This window comes from Aphelocoma coerulescens, chromosome 1A (assembly GCF_041296385.1).
Source record: "Aphelocoma coerulescens isolate FSJ_1873_10779 chromosome 1A, UR_Acoe_1.0, whole genome shotgun sequence".
Taxonomy (NCBI): Eukaryota; Metazoa; Chordata; class Aves; order Passeriformes; family Corvidae; genus Aphelocoma; species Aphelocoma coerulescens.
The window spans coordinates 13784441-13806969 of record NC_091014.1 but is presented as its reverse complement, the minus strand read 5'-3'; the positions used below and the strand labels follow the sequence as shown (position 1 = coordinate 13806969).

At 38.7% G+C, this 22529-nt stretch overlaps 1 protein-coding gene across 3 annotated transcripts in view; it reads left to right on the top strand.

The window, feature by feature from the left end:
• The window catches only part of RELN (reelin), a 276304-nt gene that overhangs the window by 107320 nt on the left and 146455 nt on the right, over nt 1–22529 (top strand). For all 3 annotated transcript variants that reach the window (XM_068994382.1, XM_068994372.1, XM_068994390.1), the window contains exons 4-7: nt 3111–3181; nt 12325–12357; nt 13940–14018; nt 20754–20850. In XM_068994382.1, the coding sequence (XP_068850483.1) occupies nt 3111–3181; nt 12325–12357; nt 13940–14018; nt 20754–20850 (280 nt within the window). The remainder of the gene's footprint in view (nt 1–3110; nt 3182–12324; nt 12358–13939; nt 14019–20753; nt 20851–22529) is intronic.

Genomic DNA, 22529 nt, shown 5'->3' with positions numbered 1-22529 from the left:
CTTTCAAAGCTCTCACTTACCATGTCAGGACGTTCCTGTTCTCTCCCATTTTTCTTTTATTTCTCATCCCTTTGGAAAGATTAATTCCTACTTAGGAATTATCTCTGGGGACATATGGAACATGCATCTTGCCTTTTGGCTGACTGACACATTTGATCTGATTAGTCACTTGCCCTTTAGCTGGGAATAAATAGCAGACAATGTCAGAGTTGGACTATAGACTACCAAATAGTAGTTAGTAAGTGCCCTTCCTCTAAGCAATATTTAACTACATTTAAGACAGCATAGAAACTTTTCAAAAAAGCACAGAGTTCAGTTACTGGATATATATATGTCATAAAAGCAAAACCTCATATTTGATAGTTGAATAATTTTCTTTCTTTAGTAGAGTCTCTTTCAGGCATTGCCAGTATTATTTTTGTTATAATTATCATAAATACTATGTCGTTTTTAGACTGGAGTGTGAATATAGGAATTGAGATGAGTTTGGATATGTTACATGTCTTTATAAAAAAAGAATCCAAATTCATGATCCTGTTCCATGAATCTCAACTGTCAGGTAGGAACATCACAGATAAAGAAAGTTCAATACAGAAAAGGTATATTTTTCACTTCTTCCTAGAAGTAGCTCAGGTTATGCATAATTGCGCTGCACTATTTTCATTTGCTCCATTAATAAAGCATAAATACAGAGAAAATGGAGCAGATAATACTGGTAAAGTGGTAGTAGCAGCACCCTTAGCAAGTTTCTGAAGCTGCCCTGTCGGCGCTCAAGCCCATGGCAAGGCTAATCTGATGTGAGCACACGCTGCAGCAAGCGGTGCCCCTCCTGCACTGCACTCCTCTCCCCAGGGTGCAGATCACTCCTGCCATGGAACAGCAATAATTGGCTCCTAGTCTGCATTATCAAGCAAGGGATGACAGACACAGAAAGATGCTGATCATTCAACTGGTTGCTGGCTCTCTGCCCAAATCGCCTTTTTCTCACACGCACGCAGAGATCCAGTAAACAGTACAGAGTTTGGAATTATTGGTATTACTTGGTATTTGTTTGCATTCAGACACATACTCAAGCTCCCCTCTGCATGTGGCCTGTGTTCCAAGAGTTTGCTCTTCCATGCCTCATAAAAGAATGCTCTGGTTGCCATTGTTGTTGTGTACATTCTGAATTGTATCCTGGGCTGTTGCATAAACAACATCTCTGAAGTCCCAGTCCACTGCTAATAAAAATTTTCTTTCCCAGTGTCTGCAAAGAGCCCTCTCTTCCACCCTGACAGCTTGGGGAATAGAATTGTTGTACCTTCTGTGCCTTAGGTGTGGCTTTTTCTTTCATGTTGAGCCAGGGAAGCTCAACACATGAAATTCCCACAATGAAACATATATTGCAAAACGTGTCTGTCAGCTGCATTGGCCCCAAAGCTGGCTGTGGGATGCCCTGCCATTTCAGCTGCCAGAGGAAGCCACCACATCCAGTCCTTCTAAAGAAATCTGGGCACATGTTTGATTTTGGAGATGGTTTGGTCCAATCTGACTTGCATAACTGAATACACCTGTGCGGAAAATGCAGAAATGAGTGTAGTGATCATAGTTTCATGCATATTCATCACAACAGAGCCTTTAAATACTTTAATTCATATTTTTAAATGAGACTTAAAGCTTCAGCTCCCTTGCCTTTCTGTGCTGGAGCAATGTATTTGTTTTTATTTTACTCTGTACTTAGCGTGGTCTCTGGTCTTGTCAGCAGATATAGAAATGCTAATGTGGAACTACGGCATGAAGTTCTGCTGTATTTTATGAAAGTACTGAAAATCCCAAAATAGTTTCAATGGGGCACATGGTAGGGACTGCAACCAAAACTTCACACTGGTAATGTGATGCTGGGACTGTGGCCAAAATACTGTCACTGCCAGGTGAGGCAAGGCTCCAGCTTTACTCCTGCCTCTGAAATTCCAAGATGAAAAAGGCAACACAGCTCTCCTTCCTCAGGCAGAAGAAGAGAGTGTCTGAAAGCCCTAGGAGCATCAGGTGAGCATAGTTTTGCATTTCAGGACACACACACTGGTGAAAATAAAGCTTTCCTAAATGTACAGGAAGCAAAGCAGATCCCAGAGAAGCTTTCGTTTACTCTTGTTTGTACTCTGACAGTTTGAAGATGGGTTTTACCCTGTGGTAAAACTGTATAGGAAAATTTGGTATTAGATGTTTTACTTTGATTCTTCTTCCTTGTCGGGGTAACTGGCCTAGTAGCCAGGAAAAATATAATGTATTTCGACTTTCATTTTCTGTCTTTTCTGACATTTTATAAGCAAGCTAGGCATGATCCATTAGAGAGCACACACTGCTGGCTGAGAAACTGCACTGATAAAGTGGCTTTCAACATCTTACTGTTGAACTGAGAGGCCATTTCAAGGACTTCACAGGGATCTATACTGAACCCATTAATGTTAATTAGAGAAAGGCTAAAGAACATGCATGAAGGGTGGGTATGAGTCTAGACAGATACTGGACGAACTTTGGGTGAAAGAAATCAGACTTCAAATACAACACTTGCAAATACTGAAAGGTTTTGAAATCTCTGAGATAAAACTGATGTTGTGAAGTGCTGCGCTTGGAAAAGAGGGATTAAATGAGCAATTGGAAAGTAAAACTATCACTGCTAATATGAGAGCTCTGTAAGAGAAAAACAAATCACTTGGCATTGTATTTCTACCTGATCATGAGGAAAAAAAAAGACAAGTTCTGTGGTACATTAACAGGTCTTCTAGCTGTGGGTCACTAATGGGAATTAATTATTCTTTAGACAAAACTTTTGAGGCCTCAAATATAGAAACTCTATGTGCAGCTATAGACATATGTCAAAGATGTCCTTCATTTAACCTCCGTGTCAGTGATTTTTATTACCAACCCAACCATTTTGGTGTAGGAATTTTCTTTTGCTATGCCCAAAACAATCACTGCAAATTATTCTATAAATTTAGAAGAGTGCAAAAAGAACACAGAAAGAAAGCAGAATGGGACTTTTGATTAGATTAGTCATTCATAAAGGTATACATATGCATATATAAATAAGTTTACTACATTATTTATTGTTGTGTTTTTTATGTTCACAGGGCCACAGCTACTCATAGGGGCCAAGTTATATTCAAGGATGCCTTAGCACAACAGCTGTGTGAACAGGGAGGTAAGAATCACTGTAATTCTAAAAATATCTGTCAAATGTGGTTTTCCATTGTACCAGCATGTCAGTGTTACTCTTCGTGAAAGCTATTCTGTGGAACACCTCATTCCAGGATCTTATTTACATTCTTGAAACTGAGTTTCTCTGGCTTCATACTTCCCATTAGCTATCCAGGAATCCCACTTTTCCTCTCTGCTAAGTGTTGGGGAATGTACAAACTTGAAGTAGCATTATGCACATGCCTGAAATCAGCCTGTAATAGCCAACATTTCTTTTCTGTCAGAACCACAAGCTGAGTTTTAGCCCTCACTGTATTAACTTTGAGCAATATGCCTGCAGCAAAAGCTTTGTTTACTATACAGCTCACACACGTCCTTGTGAAAATTCTGCCTTCCCATTTTGTGAAAGTAGGCCATTGAATCTTTGCCCGTCACATACAACATTTGATCATTTTTGTAGCTAAACAAAATGTTGGACTTACACAAACTTTAAAAATCTAATTGTTTTCACAGCTTATCCTTTCAATGAATAACCTAAAAAATAAATGTTCTGTTGTCATCTGTTGTCTACAAAGAGTACTTTGCTTTGAACCTGCTTCATTAAAACAGTGAGAAGGAGAGAAGGTATCCATCATTTTTGGTACAGGAGAGAAAGGAATTTCCAGTTACATCAGCAAAATTCCAGTGAAATTTCCATGTGAAAAGAAACAGTGAAACATGGGCCAAATGATTTAAAATAAAGATTTTAAAATTGGAAATGTGTTGTCATATTAACACACAAGAGAAAATCATGTAAAATACATCTCTTGGGGGCATTTGAGCTGTAAAGTTTTTTTCCCTGTGAGTTTGGGAATACGGCTTTAGCTATAAAAACCTGTTGAACATTATATCAGGAGCATAAATTGAGTTATTCATATAAGGTATCAACAGTAGCTCTGTGATAATAAGGCAAAACCACTTCAATTTTCAATATTTAACTTTTCACTTTTGTTATAGTTCAATGGAAGTAGGAAGAGGGATTAAAAGAGGTGACAAAATGTCATCTATCAAGCTAGGATGTTGGTTATACTTTGAAGGAATTAGAAATATGTAACACAGGTGCTGGCAATGAGAAGGGACTGTTATGGTGATCTGCATGGAAGGTGATTGGGCCAGGCATGTTTTTGCTGTGGGGAAGGAAAAACATCTGGGAAATTAACAGGAGATAATTGTACACCCATAATGGGGGTGTGAAAGAGTAGTGTTTCAGTGACTGGTGTACAGGGACCTGGAACAAAACTGTTGGCAGGATGGCCATTTGGGATGTGCTAAGGAGGATGGAGAGGATATCTCACACGGGCTGCTTGCTGGATGGACATGAATCAAGAGTGGAAAAATGAATATGCAGAGTAATCAGCATGAAGTGACAAAAAACCTCATAAACAGATTAAATGCTCCAAGGCATAGATGCAGAGTGAGAACACCACAGCCAAAGACAGGGGTGGCCAGAACAGGTAAGGAAGGGAGAGGGAAGTAAGAGACATATTGATGGCAGTGACAAAGAGCTGGCAGTGACCAGGATGGTGAAAGCTGTGCACAAGCATAGAATAGAATAGAATAGAATAGAATAGAATAGAATAGAATAGAATTCTTCCCATGAATAGAAATACATGACTGTCAGTGTCAGAACTGGCAGCATGGTCAAGGAGAATATGGGCGAAGCAACAAGATTTCTCCCTGCTAGAAGAAAATACCTTGGTAAGCAGAGACAAGTGGGTAGATATCCATCCATACAGACTTGACAGTCCTTCTTCAGACATGCTGTTCCCTGAGATTTTAGTAGGAGAGCTGACAAAAGAAACTTTTATTCTTCTACCCCTCTGCTTTACAGTTCTGCAATTTTGGAGCATAATCTAACCTGGGATCAACATTTTAGCAACACTTAATGTTGGTTAGAACAGTAAGTCCTTATGTTACTGTGTGCTGCCCCTGAGTTCACAGGAACTCTGCAGAACAAGGAGAAAATAGAATTTGAGTATTGATTGTGTGCAGGGTATAAAGGATGCTGAGATATCCCATTGGCTGCTCAGCTGTGACAATCCCTTTGCTGCCTCCTCCTCCCATCCAGCCACTGATAGCCACATCTTGCACCAGCTCCCTGAATGGGCCTTCAGTTTCCCCACCTTGTCACAGTCTCCCACATCCTTATAACTTGAGTGTTTACCATTATTTTTCCCATCAATACTCTTTGCTTTATACACAGTCACTTCAGAGACTTTCTGGATTTATCATCCTCAAAATATGTGCTGTCACTGCAGTACCTCTGCAAACATTAGATTTGCTTAGGCAAGGATCACCCAGAGGTGCTGTTCTGTGAGCAGTGGACAGTGTATGACAACTGTAGCAGTGATCAGATTTCCCTGCAATACTGATGTGCAAGCTTCTCAGTCGTTCTCTTGGTTCTCCTCCCACATTTTTATCCTCATCATGGCTTCTCTCCCCTTAGTTTCCTAGCTCAGACACAGTTTGCTTGACTTGGATATTCAACCACTGCATTGCCCACTACCCTTCCTCACATCCCTTCCAGCACCAGGCTCTCCTCTGCCTTTTTGTTCTTATTTCTTCAGCACACAGTGTGCATTGCATTACTCTCTAACCACTGCATACTATTATCATTCTTATACAATTAGAATTAATTTTCCTATTCAAAGAAAAGAGGCTTTCTTTGAAGTAGACCTTACTTCATTTATTCAATTTTCATCAACACCCCTCATATAAACAAAGGATTCTTTCAGAAAGAATTAGTGAATTTATTTAGATGCAAATATCATATTAATATATATGCAAAACAGCGAAGTAGATTGACATAAATGAGGCTTTATAGTGTTTCCAGCCCTAAACACTACTATACTGAAATAGTGCACTGAATGATGAAATAGTGCACTGAATGATGTGACATATTAAGTGAAGAAAAATAAAACCACAGGGCAACTTCATAGATTTACATTGGGACATCTTCTTAATAAGTGTGTTCACTGCAGGTGATATTTGACTTCATAATGTCTAGTAAAGAGGATATACATGAAGACGTGGAAGTAGCAAGGAATCTCAAAAATCATGTTCCCCGTGGCTGTCCACCCTCAGATGTACATTAATAAATCCTAATCCTAATAGAGTTAATGGAATTTGTGCAGTGAAAGGAAAGTGGGTTTTTGTATTTTGAAGAGAATTAGAGGATGATAAAGGGTAGTGTTAAAGGATGGCAATGCCATATGTATAATGTAAATGGAGTAAGAAATGATGCCATAGGGAAAGACACCAAAGAAAGTATAATAATTGCTTAAAAAGCTCTGTGTTCAGAATATAATACATATTTTAGGAAGCTAGGGAGATGTTTGAGAGCTGATGTAAGCTTTAAATTTTTTGAGAATTATATTGAAGAAAGGATACAAAAAAATTATCATAGAAAATTTTAATCCAGCACAAATAGGAAAAAACCCAAACAAACATAAAAGAAGCTAGAAAAGATGGATGTCTTATCGATGCTTCTAAGGACAAATAAGGATCATAATAACTGATGATATTCTTGCCAGTAAAAATGCATTTAATAAACCATATATTTTACTCATTGATATAATAGTAAAATAAATGGAAAATAAGGTAAATTTAGTATTGTGTATGTTGATTCATATGTATTCCTGGCTTGAGTAGAACAAAAATCATACATTAACAAACAGTGGCATAATTAAAATTGAGTTGACAAGACATCAGATCTGGCTGCACTGCATAGTAGAACTCAGAAGAGCTTTGGTTTGCATGAAAATAAAAATGTTTCTGGGAGGAACAGCTCGTGGGGCACCATCCTGCCTGCCTTTGCCCCACCAAGTAGGGTGATATCAGGTAAGGAGGCCTCTTCCTTGGTACACTGTAACTTGGACCAGTAGAACCATTCTTTGGAAAAAGGACCATACTGGGAGACTTGTGTATAGTTTAGTTCTGACTGATTAGCAGAGAATCCCAGAACAGTAAAACCTAAGAGATGGAAAAGATGAAGGAAGCTGTTTCCTCTTAGTGCAATATCATTCCCTTCTGCATAATTCCCAGAATTTTATGCAATCTCATGCTCAATGCCATGAATTGTAGGACTGGGTTTCTTTTCTTAAGAGACCTCTATACAGTCTGACAGATATCTCCATACTGAAAACAAATCCTGAGAACTGGCCCAGACTCTCTTTGAGAATTTTTGCCCAAATGTTTGTGCAAGACCTTTTAGGTGTGTTTTGTACCTTGTAAAATTTAGGAACACTCTGAAAAAGAAACACAAAACAGATTTCAGGCTCTCAGGTTTGTATTTTACAAGCTGTCAGAGCAGTATTTTACAGAGCAGAGGACTGGAGCATAGAGCTGGTGTGAAGTTCCTCAGTTTACGTGTCAGCAAGAATAACACAACCCTGGGGCAACTCACTGACTCTCCCTAGGGGATGCTCAGCCTCTATCATTCAATAGCAACTTTGTTTACCAGCAGAAAGTATTGGAGTCTAAATAAAAGCATTAATTTCCTTTTTTATCTTCATCTGGCTGCTAATGACAAGGAGATTAGACTTCATAATCTGCAAAGGAGAGGATACCTCCCTCCACACCTCATTTGTCATGAACTGATGAGCAATAGCTGATGGCCCCTGGCTGTAGAACTCTAAGCACAGTGTTTGTCTGGGAGCATGTGGTCATTTCTGTTACTGTAATTCACTTTCTGTTTATATTAAAAAACTGACAAAGTTCAGGGTTCTGAGAAAAAAAGAAGGTATATGTTTTAGTGAGTTTTAAGAGTATTTTCCTATGCTGCATTTTCTACCTATCCCTATATACTGTCTTGACCCCAGAGCTCTGTGGAATATGGGTGTCAATAGTACAAATAGATTTTTCTGGGACGTGTTTATTTTATTTTGCCTTATGCTTGCTCTTTTTATCTGAATGGAGACTAGTGTTACTTAACAGTTAACTATTACCATCTTTAATGATTTTGGTTCTTATTTTTTCATGACAACAAGACTGCCAGAAAATTGTTTTTTTCCTCCTCACATTCAAATTTCTGGAAGATTACATTCCCTTCCCACTTCTTTCATATTTCCCTCCCTTCCCATTTAATAAAAAAGGGGCATATTTAAATTGGTTTAACCTTTCAGTAGCCTTACTTCATCCACAGAAAAATTTAACTTTTTACTCCAAAAGATGCCTTCATTCTCCCTCATTCTGTTGACACAGAACCCCACAATGTCCCCATTGATTTTTGAATTCCCCATTAGCTTCCTCAAGATTCTCACGCTTCCAGTTTGGCTGTGGCCTTTCTCTCTCTGAATCACTTTGTATTGCATACTTTCTTCTCTGCTTTTCCTTACCAAAGGGAGTGCCTTGTCTTACAGGCGAGCACTCTACATTTCCTTACATTTTCTCATACTGTATTTGCTCATGCCTCTTAGATTGTGACCTCAGTTGAGCTCTGCTTCCATTCTTTGCTCACTACAATTCATCTCTTGTAAAGCTGTGTATATACCCAGGGTGCTAGTTAAAAAAATCAAATAATAAATTCATCTACTTTACTTTTTAAAAAGGTACGACATTCTCATTCAAGCTAAGATGCATTTTGGAGCCACACAAATACTGGTTCTAAATTTAAAACCATCCAACCATGTGCCTAAGGAACATCTAAGAAAGTGAATAATGGCTTAAAATATGAACTGAGATGGTCTTTCTTTTTCCCTTTCAGCCTGAAGTATTGTATAATTCCTTTTAAATTATAAATTTATATCTTTACACTCTATAGCTACTCTGCACTGTATAATTTCTTTTAGCTTTGTCATATTGTACAAAAAAACTCCATTTGACATTAGCCACAGTGTATGGCTTATGGAAAAATCCATGTTACTTTAAAGTATGCAGTTCTACAAATTGATTAGAAAGGCAGATCTGAAAATATTTTAAAACAACTACAGTTAGTTTTGTGTTATGTTCTGAATTTCTATTATTTGTGGGCCTTAAATACAACACTTGAAGATCAACACAGTGCTGTTTTGCAATGAAATAAAAAATGTAATATAGAAATTGTTTATAGAGAGATTAAAGTCTATGTTTATCACTCATTAAATGGTACCTTCACTGTCTTTTGTCATATTCAGCTCAGGAATTTGAATTACAATCAGAATACCACAGGCAAAAATACCTGGGCTTCTTAGATCCTGTAAAGATTTAGGAAATGTAACCTCTCCCCGCCATAAAGTCTGTTTTTGTAACAACAACAACTTTGTCTAGCCTTAAGTGTTTGCTTAGTTCCACCTCTAGATTTTTTGATGATTGATCAGTAGCATAAATATGCACTTGCACGATTTCCTTCTTTTCATTCTATTGCTAAGCAGTTTTGTTTTGCAATGTACTATGCATGTAGTGGAAGAACTGTTTCAGGAAAAAATCTCAGATCCCAATTCTGTATAGTTTAATCACATAAACAGCAAGCTTTATTAAATAATGGTGAAGTCGAAAGAGTCTGCAAATGTAAAGATGCCAAGTCTGTGCTATACCTGTGCCTTTTTGCTGAATGCTGAAATTTTGCATAATAATTTCAGAAAGTGTCATCAATGATGGTGTGTGTCCTTGGCTGGAGCCCTTTCCACAGAAAGAGTCTTCCAAAGAGCCATGCCAAGCAACCTGGGATGAATGATAATGCAGTCCTTCATTTTCAGCTGGAGGTCTGAACTGCTCTCCTTGGAGCAGGGGGTCTCCTTCAGTTGAGTTACTTTCAAAGGCCAATGAAATTTGCTTGGGCAGCTGATGAGTCTGCCCGTGATGTGCCCTGACATGACCACGCTCCTCTTTGGTGGCTCTCAGCCTCCCCTGTGTTCACAGCAGGTCACCCCTCAGTACTGCTCTGGAACTACTGAAAAGGGGTTATGCAGAACATCAGAAACAGAAATTTTATTTTGAACCTAGCCTGTTACAACATCAGGATCATTACAAATCCCATGCCATAATGTGTTTCTTTTCCTGCCGGCAAAATCCAGAACAGTTTGTGTTGCTCAATCTGGGAAATAATTCAGTTAATCCAGTTCAGTCCATTTCTTCAGTACAAATAATTTTTAAAAGATTTCTGGTGAAATTTACACATTCCCATGGAGAAAAACAACACCTGGGGCTGCAATGGACAAGTTCAGTCTTTTCCACTGTAGGATTCACCAGTGCAATCCAGCACTATACTGGAGGTAGTGGCCAAGTTTAACATGCAATAGTTGTATTTCTCCAGATTTTGTACCATCATGATGAGAGGTCTTGGCCACTGCTAGAGTCATTATTGGCATTTCTGCTAGGGAAGAAAAAGCAGCATGGGTGAATTTCTTGTATAAAAAATGGAGTGAGTTAGCCACAAAAAAGAAAAAAGATTTCAGATTTCTGAAACAACAGACTCTTAAGTAGGTCTTTTCTCTCAGCTGCAGTAAAGTTTTCAGTGGTGGTTTTCAGTGTTGTGTGTGCATATATATATATATATGTATGTGTGTATATATATATATGTATGTGTGTGTGTATATATATGTGTGTGTGTATATATATGTGTGTGTGTGTGTGTATACACACATATGCACACACACACGTATATATGTACATAAGGTTAGTAGAGATATGTATGTATATACATGTATGTATATACTTATCAGGTTAGTGGATGGTATAAAACATGTCAGTCTTCTAATCTGTAAGTCAGTTAAGTCAAAGTTTTCTGTCTAAAGTAAATCCAGATTGCTTGCCATCATTTTCTGGTCTGCTGATACCTCAGTTGTTGACTGCTCAGTCTTCATCACCTACTTCCCATGAAATGTTGCAATTTCATTACAGATTGTCATGCCTCCTTGCAAACTCAGTGTTTAAGGAGTAAGCAGGAAGAGAAAAACAAAATTCTTGAGATTTGTGTTGGACTTTCTATTCAGATGACTATGTGTGAGAGCTCTACACAGATTGCTGCATTCATTTTCATGTTTATTTTTAATCTATTTTTAGTTTGTCAGATGTTATGACAGAAATTGCAGTACTTCAGTATTTTATTGCAAATATGCTGAAGAAATCAGGAGTACTGATAAAATTTAGGTCAGTGCCCAACAAAAAATCACAGAATCATCAAATGAATCCTGTCTTCAAATAATCTCTTTTTTTTTGGGTGGATTTATTTTACCGAAGCCCAAAATACAGCTGGAAATATAGATACATGGCTGAGGTACTGATTGACAAATAGGTAGCTGCTTCCCAGGATTTTGATATATGCACCCACGTGGCTTCCATGACAGAGATGTAACTTACTTCACGTTTAAGGTCGAGCAAGGCTATGGGTGTAGCTGCCATGGAGCATCTAACACACTGTGCAGCCAGTTTCTAGACTTCTCCATATATTTTTATGTCACTGTGCCCTTTCAGATCCATTTTAGTTCCATTTGTGTAATCCTACACCACGACTCCTCTTTCAAATTTTTGGTAGAAGATTACTTAATAAACTTATGCCATTTCACACACATGCCCCTCATGCAGTATGTCTTTACAACAATTTGCTGTTTCTTGGGAGACAGAGACCTACTGGGGAATTGATCAGCACTGCCTGCAAAAACATGCTTTGATATAAGTGTTTGATACAGTGAATTGCAGAGTCAATCTGTTACTTGTTGCCCTAGGAATATTTGGATTATTTCCCCCAATAATATGCCCAGTAAAATGTTCAGTGCAGTATAAACAATCAAAGTGCGGCGTTTTTTGCCACTCCTAGAATATTTCTCTTGTTCAGCCTAATTCCCAGTCTCTTTGTTAATCCTTGAACTACTGAATCTCAAGCCAAATTATTTTTAATAATATCTCATCATTCTAGACTAGAAGTGATCTTTTTACCTTGCTGTAAAACTAGTACTGACTTTCATTTATTTTTATGCTTATTTTAATCAAGAGAATAATTATTTTAGTTTTCCTATTGTATTTTTGTAACTTTTGGGGTCTATCATGTTTTTCACAATTAAACTATCGGGATAACTGACTTAAGAGAATATGTACTGTACAATTTGTTTTAAGCTGAATTGATTTTTAATGCTGCACTTGAGCCCTGATCATAGCACATATTCATGCATTGTGTGTCTTTGTTTTCCACAGCCCCAACAGAAGCTCCCTTACATCCTCACCTAGGTAAGTGATTTATCATTCTTACTACTTAAACTCAGAATCACTGATTTTATTATAATAAAAAACCTGTAAGGTCACATGAAACTAGGTCTGAGGAATTCAGAGAAAAATAAGATTCATATAAAATGAATTTAATTGTGTCTAATTCTGATTAGTTGTTTCTTCATTGTGATTTTTATTGCTCTTTATTGCCTTTGAATACTTGCAGTGTGAGTATACCGTGCTGCAGAGCTTTTTTTCCTAGTTATGTATTAGAGCATCTGTTTGCATGAGAACCAGGACTGGAGCACCCCTGCTATGAAAACAGGCTGGAAGAGTTGGGGTTGTTCTGCCTGGAGAAGGGAAGGCTTCAGAGAGACATTAAAGTTTAAAGGGGCTACAAGAAAACTGGAGAGGAATTTTTTACAAGGGCTTGTGGTAATAGAACAAGGGGAAATAAAGGGTTTTAAACTGAAAGAATGAAGGTTTAGATTAACTATCAGGAAGAAAATCTTTATTGTAAGGGTGGTGAGACACTGGAATAGGTTGCCAGAGAAGCTGTGGATGCCCCATCCCTGGAAGTGTTCAAGGCAAGGTTGGATGTGATTTTGAGCAATCTGAGAGATGTCACTGCCCATGCCAGAGGCATTAGAATTAGATGGTCTTCAAGGTCCCTTTCAACCCAAACCATTCTCTGATTCTATGATCCATAACCCTCAGTGTGGGACAGCACCTCACACCAGAGCAGCATTACTGTGAGGAAGATTTTGTGCCAGTGCACCTCCAAGGTGGACCCCAGAGCAAGGCACTGCTGCTCCTGCTCTCCATCCCTGCACCCACCAACCCTTGTGCTGCAATTTGATTAGTCCAGGACAGATTCTGGCATTCTTGCTTAGTTTGAATAGCAGGTGGCAGTTACTTCATTCATTTAGTGGAAGTGTTTGTAGAGAAGGGTCTGTCTAATACAATCACAGGTGCCAAAGATTTGGGATTTTAAGTGAGTTTATTGGTCCTCTGACATAAATGAGACAGTAAATCTAGGTGGAATATTGGAGGCCAAAGTTTGCAGAACAGTGGTGAGAAATACTTGCATAACGTAACTCACAGTTTATGTTCCGTAGATGAGTTGACCTTTACTGCCAGGTCTGCTGATAGCAGCCGAGAAATTCCAATGAGCTCACGGATTTTTGCGTATGAATTTTCAGAATGCATCCCCTGACTATAAGAGCTGTAGGACTGATTAGGACTTCTCATCCATTCTTGTGCCCATGTTTTCAAAATCTGGATTTGGAAGGATTTTTTTTCTAAACATTCAGAAAACCAACAATTTGGAACAAAAGTTCTTAAAAGATTCAGTATGTACTTGGTGACTTCATCTTTCCATAGCCATCACACTTTCATGATGGGGGCACTTAATTTTTTGTGGTACTATGATCCATAGCAAGCAAAAACCCCTGTAAATAAGAAACCACAGGTTTTATAACTAGCATAACCTAAAAAGCAGATTTTACAATGCACTACTTTAACTCTAGCTAAGGTAATATTTAGAAAGCATGGGATGATTGCACTGGATTATTTTTCATGTACTGTGTTATTTTCTTTGCAGCTGAAATGCACAGTGACAGCATTATCTTACGAGATGACTTTGACTCTTACCATCAGCAAGAATTGAATCCTACCATGTGGTGAGTTTCAGACTTCTGCACTCCTTTACATGCATTTGAGCAAATGAAAACATTATATTTATTGGAGTATAAACTTAAGTGTGGGTTTGCTTCATTAGGACCTAAACATTTTGGTTTATTAATTAATTTATTAATGAGGGACTGAGAAATTCTAAGCCCATTGAAGTGGGTGACAAATTCTTGTTGATTTCAAATTTTTAACTAATCCAAAAATAGAAGGACTAGAGCTGAGCTCAGTGAATATTTATGAATAAGTATTTTGGTTTCCTGAAAACACAGCTTTTCATCAAAAAAAGGAGAAGAATTTCAATAATTAAACTTTATTGTTTCAATTTTTTTTTAATTTTATGTTGTACATGTTTTTGGTGAAGCTAACTATAGCAAAAATTCCTTCCAAACTGAAGTGTTTCCAAATGATTAAAAAAATCATGAGAACCCCCCAAAAACCCCCAACTGAATTAAATACCCCTGTCTAATTTTCATGAAAATGTTTAAGGTTGAATTTTTTTTTCCTTTTTTTTATGAAAGGCACACTTTTTCAAATCATTTGTATTGTATAAGAAGGAAAACCTTTCCCTTCTAAGTTCTATGCAGCAACTCCCAATTGCTAGGGTTTGGGAGGTTTGGGGATTCCTGAATAGGGTCACTCATATTATCACAGTCTATGTCTGAAACAGCCAGCACAAGATGTTATCATTCTTTAACCAGTAGGTGCTATAGAAGAATCTCAACACTCACATGCACAATAAGGCAAGTACAGCTTAGGACAGGTCAGGCAGCAGCTTTATGAACTGTGACCACAGTGAGAGAGCTCTCAGACTTCATTTCTCCCTCTGCTCCCTCATTCTCTGCCAAGTGATTGCAGAGACCCAACCCATGCACTGGTTCAGAAAACAAGGGAAGAGCTGAGGAAAAATAATCACTTCAATGTTAATAAAGTGAAAGATCCATCCCTGGGATGGATGGACTCCTTAAGTCACTGCCACAGTCCTAAGTTGTCCAACAGTAAATAACAGGACAATATGGAGAGATGACTGTTGGTAGAGCCTACAGGAGCGACCCCCCGGTGCCTCCTTAGCTCAGAAGAGGGGAGTTGGAAACAGTTGCAGATTGTTAGCTTTTAGGCAAAAGGAGTGTTCTTTGAGCAAAGATAACTCTTAGACAGACCTCTGAATCCTAAATATTAGTAATTTTAGCACCACACTGATCACAGAGGAAGAGGACCGTTTCATATGATATATGTGTACGATGTCACAGAAGAGGAAGTTACACATCTTTCTTTGTACAAAACTGATTCTATTCTGTATAGTGAGTATATATATACAGTATATAACACCCAGATAAATTACCATCTCTTGGTCTTAATACGAACTTTTGAAGGTTGTAGCCTCCTTTTTGTGTATAAGATTGTCCCTGAGTTTTCTATTTCTTCCAATCCTATTTCATAAATATAACTGACTTTATTGTTTTAATTCATACAAGACACACAAAGTTAGTTTATCTTGTCCAAATAAATCCTTGATGAGCATTTTAGCACTTACTTACATTTGTTAGTTATTACATTTGTTCTGTGACATTTGACTTAATTTTCCTTTTTATTAAGGACTGCCACAACTTCCCATCTGTGCAGGTCTTTCATAGCTTAACCATCTCATGCAAAGATTCTGTAGTTTACAGAATTTTATGCATATTTTTATTTTGTACATACTCATTTTAATAGTTTTTAATATGTGCCTACAATTTTTGCTTCTTTTGTTCCTTTTGTATCAGCTCTTTAAATGTTTTTCTGGACTAGAGGCATTAAGGACCTGCAATACTACAACATAAAAACCCCTCTTTCTTTATGGGTATGAACAGATAAAGGACTCTTAATGGGTTGCAGAATAGCTGCCAAGGTAGATAGCTTTAGCAGCAGTGTGTTAAATGGACTTGAGTGGGAAGAAATGAGAAGAGGCATTATTTCCCTGCAGATGCCTCATAACTCACAGAGGGCTTGTCTGTTGGGAGCCTCCATAATTTATTTATCCATTGCTCTCAACTTTAAATTCATCCTTGCTTATAGAAGTCTCCACAAAGAAATTTCAGACTAAAAGAGCCCCCAGTCTTCTGCTCCTTTTGTCCCTAGGATTTGGATTTGGTCTCTCTGGAATAAACTTTGCCCACCTTGTTTGATGAGTCAGTGCAGAGAGGTGAGTGCTGGGAGAGAGTCCCAAAACTCACCACAATCCTGAAACAGATTTTCCCTTAAAAGCAGAAAGCCAGCATTTTCAGCAGTGAAATAAATAGACGTAGCACAAATAAAAGAAAACCATAATGAGCTATCGTGAGCTTTTCTGCACAAAGGATTTCTGCAGTAGCTCTGCCGCTGGTGAAGACCCCGCTTAGTGGCAGAAAGCTCATTCTCATTTGATTGTCTAGTGGGAGTAAAATCAGGAATTATTAACAGTTGTTGCCATCCACCCTAAAATTGCATTTTTTCCCCTGGCAGCTGCTAAAATCCCATCTTTATCACAAACAATTGCAGTGAGTCCTGGAGCAGTATTTCCAGCCCTGCTCAGTCTGGTCTGTGCGGAGCAGCTGCCTCGTGTGTGCAGACACCCCAGCAGGGCCGTGCCACGGGGCCACTTACACTGAGCCACCCTTATCGTTTCTGAAGCCATTATTTGTGTACAGATGAAAAGAGAAGTGTTTGTGTTTTCCTACAACCTTTTCTTCCCAAATCCTAAATAACACTGGCTTGGAAGTGATGAATATTTTCCCACTCCTCCTGACTCCCCTTCTGGCATGTGCAGCTCTGCAGAGATGTACCATCCAAGTGCACCAGCTAAGCAGTTTCTAGCCTCTCTGTGTGTCCAATTTTATGTTTCCCAGCAGAGCCTGTGTGTCACTCCATTGCTGGGACAGGCCTCACATCAAATAAGTATTTTGCACAAGGGCACTCTATGATTTTGAGAGTGACTGCCTGGTTTTTATGGAATTCTGCTCTTTCAAATGCATTAAAAGACACATTCTTCCCAGCAGCCATCTGTTTCTTTAGAGGCTCAGAAACAGGGGAGGAGCGGCTACGAGTGTTTTTGGAGCTGCAGAAGGAAGAGAAGGGGAAAGTTGGGATAAGGCTCTTTGTAAAAGAAAAATCACAGCACCACAGTTCCTAACCTAAATCAAAATTTGGTGATTGAAAGAAAACAGGAGAAAGTGCTAAAGTGGGAAAGGGACAGGGAGAGAAGGAGGCAACAGGAGTGGACACATAAGGAGAAAAAAGAAGGAGGATTTCTCTGCTGAGAATGCAGGAATGGGAGCATGTCTCCTCTTTCTCATTTTCTTGGGAACCCACCCACGTTGAGGATTTTCTTGTGTGGTTTGTCCAACTAATGTTTATAATATTTTCTTCCAGTGTCCAGTCATGTCAGAATATGGTCATTTCCAAAGTCCCCAACCCACAGGCAGAAGTCTGCTTACTTAAGCAAAGATTTCCTCATTTCTTGGGTTTTATCTGCCGCCAACTTTACAAAGATTTCTAGTCTTGTGAAATAAATATGCTTCACACAATCATAAATGCCCAATATATTAGATATCTGACATGTACTAGCTGTGGAAGCTAAGGTAGGTAAGTGATTCCCATACCACTGTAAATGCAAGCACCAATGCCCATGTTCAGCCGGTCACTGCTGACTTGTGGAACTAACTAGAAAGTAATGTTTAGTGCATTTTTCAATTAGAAGCCCAATAATACAGATGATTAGTGTCCATGAGACCTTCTGAAAACTGACAGGACACTGTTAGATCAAAAAGCTCAGGAGCCATGGAAGTAACTGATTTCTTCAGTAGGGGAAGGGAATCTGCACCATGTACTGCTTGCCAGGGAATGGCTGGATGAGTAGAGGTCCAATATGTGTGGTGTGAAGAAGACTGTCTAGGCCATTGAACACCTGTTCCTGTGACCATCTTGCCTCCATGTAACCTCATAAAACTGCAGTGGAGAGTATAAAAGAAGGTGCTATATAAGAACTAAACCCGGCCAAACAAGAACAAATGTAAAAAAAAAAAAAATTCTGTTTAAACCGATGATAAATGATTTAATGTTAAGAAGATGCATAAATTAGTAAAGAATAAATGTTGGCATTAATGTATGTTTCTGTATAAAACAGTTTTAATAGTAGAACTGTAGAAAAAAGGGGGTTCAGTACATTTAAAAGAGAAAGAGCCTGTACAGAAGTGTATTGCTGGCTAAACTCTCCTTCCCAATCTGATGTCATGTTTCATCTCAAAGCCAAGCAGCAGTCACTTACAGAAGGCACACTTGTCAAAGATGATATGAAGAATAGCTGAGCATGTAAAATCAATCAATAAGAAATAGAGATTCTCTTGGTCATCACTTCTTCATGGCATATGAGAAATGTACAGGTACAGTGATATTTCCAGTGGCAAAGAGGTTGAGGAAAGCTTTGTGACAGGAGAGAGAGGTCCTAAAGTGGTTTCCAAATTGCACTAAAACTGTGGGATTAAACTTCAGAAAGATTTATGTTTAAAAATCTCTTGGCAGTTTGAGATGTTTATCTTCTTTATGGTTCAGACATCACAAAAGACATCAGTCAATATAATGTCCACACACTCAGGTATTGTAGAGGGTAAAGAAATGACAAATAGGGGTGGGGAAACAGCAGATGTTTCCCCTTCAGCAAAGTGAAGAACAATAGCAGAGAGAGGTGGGACTCTCTAAGCCAGAGATGAGAGTGATGGCAGGTCTGCAGAGAAGTCATCTCGATAAATGCGACACATGTCAGCAGTGGTAGCGAGGACCAGCTGTGAAGAGAGAGTTGAAGTGATTTTAATTTGCTAAAATTTTAGACCAGGCAGGTGAGAAAGATAATGTAGAAATCTGCACCCAGCCAGGGCAAATACTGTCTTCTGTTTGTATAAATAGAAAAGAAATTAACTTTCCTGTCTGCACCAGGAGAGGAGCAAACTGGATCATTTCTAAACACATAGTACTACGACGATGATCTGAGGAACAGCAGATCAATTATCTTGCTCTTCATGCATTCTTGTCAAGCTAATGAGCAGTTTATTGTCAAAGGTAATGCATTTCAAAGGGAGCACAAAGGTTTGAATCAGGATTACTAACAGCCATTCAATTTTGTATGAGAAGAGTCATCCTAGAAAAGACAAACGATGATGAAACTGCTGTATTAGCAGGACAGTGTTTCTGGATTTCCAGACAATATTTCCTAGATCACATTACAGAAGTAGAATAGATGAATCACTTTTTATTCATTGAAACATGAGAGTTACAGAATTAAAATACCCCTTGGATTATGTAACCTGACCTTTCAGGAAGGACTAAGTGGTCCCTACAAAGATTCATGGCAAAATTTTCCCGCCTTGTCTGTCTCCTTGCACATATCAAGAGTTTGCTCCACTATAAAATTCAAAAATGTAGAGGCAGACAATGAAAATAATTTTTGTAACAGCCAGAATCCTACAGAATTCCAGGAATTCTTCTAGTTCCTGTCTCTCTGCTCTTCAGTTGTCAGAACTTTGGGATCAGGTGAAATTTAGATAGCAACAAAACATGTCCTCTGTGAACTCTGCTTCTGTGCTTTCTCTGAATGTACCATTTTATTCACTCACATGCTTTCTTCTTGCCTTTTATTGAGAAATAAAATTATTTGCTCACTGTGACTTCTATAAGTAAATATTAATTCACTGAAGTTGATTGGAACTATATTACTTTATTGGAATATTTTATTTTGGTGCTTAAATCCAAAATCCTAAATGCTATCAATGTGAATTGCTGAATTACTTCATTGGCAAGCTCATACAGGTAAAACAACTCAAACATTTTTTGTGTCTGACTTTTTTTCTGGAGTAAATGTTTCCCTGTACGTTTGATGTTTAAGTTGAGCTTTGGATGCCAAAATGCCATGTTGGTCATCACTACTGCAGGAAGCTTTTTGGGGGCCAGGAGTAGATCTAATATTTTTTGAAAATGTGGTCCGCATGCCAAGATCTGATCCCCCGATCCTACAAGGTGGGGGAGACAGCCCTTTTCCTGTGTTTTGCAGTCAGGCTGCCCACAAAGTCCTTCATATTAAATTAAGAAATATCAGGGGAGGTGTACTGTACTTAACCTGTCTCTGCAGCACTTAGAAGCCTCTCATAATATTTCTTCATAGTTTTTCCCCTAAAAGGTGAGCAGAGTGGCAACTCTGTTACTAGGAATATGGGATATGACAAATACAAATAGAAGCAACAGCAGTGCCATGTCACACTGCAGCCTCAAGCCTGACCTTTGGGGAAATAACCCTGCAAGCAGGAGAGGGGCTGATCCCAGCCCCTTGTCCTCAGCTGTTCTTTATGGTAACTCCATGACGGTGGGTTTACATATGGTAAATCAAATGTTCACAAGGATTTTGTGAGAAGAGTAGCTTCAGGGTAAATTATACATGTAAGATTTCAACTTGGTTTCCCATGGTGAGATGTTTTGCATTCAATGAGCAGGGATATCCCTCTTTAGAGGAGGGGCAGTTTGCAGAGAGCAAGTACTAACTCACCAGGGCCTTTCACAAGAGGGAGATGCAGTGGATCATTCTTACAGCTGCCTGACCTTTGTTCAGCATCATAACAAACAACCCAATTTGAGCGCTGAGACACAGCAGTCTGATTTTACAGCTTCCAGCAGTCTCAAACATGCAGTCTGGTTTCCATTCTGAACACGGTGTGCTCTCCCTGCAGGTCTGAGTGCAGTAACTGCGAGGTTGGGGAGCACTGCGGAGTGATAATGCACGGCAACGCTGCCACGTTCTGCGAGCCATACGGTCCCAGAGAGCTGGTAAGTGAAGGCTGCCTCATCTGCTGGGGCTCGGGCTGCAGACTATGAAGCATGTCAGCTGCAGAGATGTTGGTGTGCTTTGAAAGTTCAGTTTTTAGCAAAGAGGCTCTGGAGCAAGGTGATAAGCCCATAGAATGCACCCAGGAACATCCCAGTGTTTTAAATGGTAGATGCTAACCAAAGGTTATTGCAATAGTTTGCAAGGGACAGTCTCTTGATCCAGCATGCATCCAAGTCATTTAAAGTATCTCTGAAATACTGAAAAGTCAAGGACATAGAACTGTGTTGTCAAACTGGCATCATTCTCTTTTTATATCCAACAATTAAATAGAGACAGGATTCATGTCTCTTTTATTATTTTATTAGTCTTGTCCCGTTTTTTCTTGTCCCTGTTGACAAATGTTAATTTGGTTGTAAAACATCACTTGTGAACAACGCATCCTACAGACTTAAATGCAGCCTGGAGCAAGCACCTGCCAGTCTCAGAGAAGTGTATGTAACAGATTGAGTCATGATGAATGGGACAGCATTAATTTTGTTCGGGAGTAGTTTGGTCATAGAATTGCTGTAAGAAACAACTGGTACAATTTGCATTAACTTGGGGTCATCTGGGTGTGGAAAATGAATTGCAATACATAAACCAATGCCCACATGCTGATGCTGGGCAGCTAGCTGCAATAATGTACATAAAAGGGGAGTTCTGGAAAGAACTGAAAAATTAAAAGGCCAGATCAAAGCCCATGTAATTCAAAATTAATTTTCATGTTTTCAACAGTCTTCTAAATGGAGGGAGAGGCTGATTAGAGCTATTTGAAGAACAAACATGGAAGAGGGCCATAAAACAGAAGTGGTTTTGGCCAGGCATCTTCCCTTCATTTCAGACACTGACAAGTCTGAAATTTTAACATTTCACATTTAACAATTTAACATTTTAACATTTAACAATTAACAAGTCTGTTAATTTTACATCCTTAACTGGGACCAGAATTACACAAATGCAATGTAGATATTGCTGATGCGGTGCATAAAAGTCATAAACACATATAAAACTAATTTAGAGATTTTGCAGATAAAGGAGAATTTCCCTCGCAGCCAGCCCCAGCCAGGGAATCCTGTCAGGGATGTTAAATGGCCTCTCTGCTACTTTGCATCCTGTTTGAATATGCTAGGCTTTGCTAACTGCCTTGAGAAGGCATGCATTCATTTATGTCCTGTGAAAACGGGAAGTCACACCACTAGGATGATTTTCCATTTTTTACATTTTTAGTTGTAGTATTGAGCACAGGTAACACTACTTGGAAAAAAATTTATTTATGACATTTAACAAACCCAGGGTCCCAGACCCCAGGGTTTTGAACTGTCATTCACTATCTGTCTTCTCCCTGCTGATAAGCAATTTAGACTATCCTTAGCAATCAGGAACTGGCTTCAAAATCCAGTCTTGGACTGTATTTGTCACATGTGTGATAAAGTAGCACTACTGTGGCATCAGGAATTTGGAAAAAAAATTGTTATGATACCAAAGTAGTGTGATTAAATAATCAGCTGAAAAAATCGTCATGCTTATAATCAGTTACCAGCCTAAAAATTAAAGTATCTATAAATATTATGGCAGTGTTGCAGAAAAATCAAATTCTTCTGCAGGAACATGCTAATGGCTTAACATTATGGATTAACAC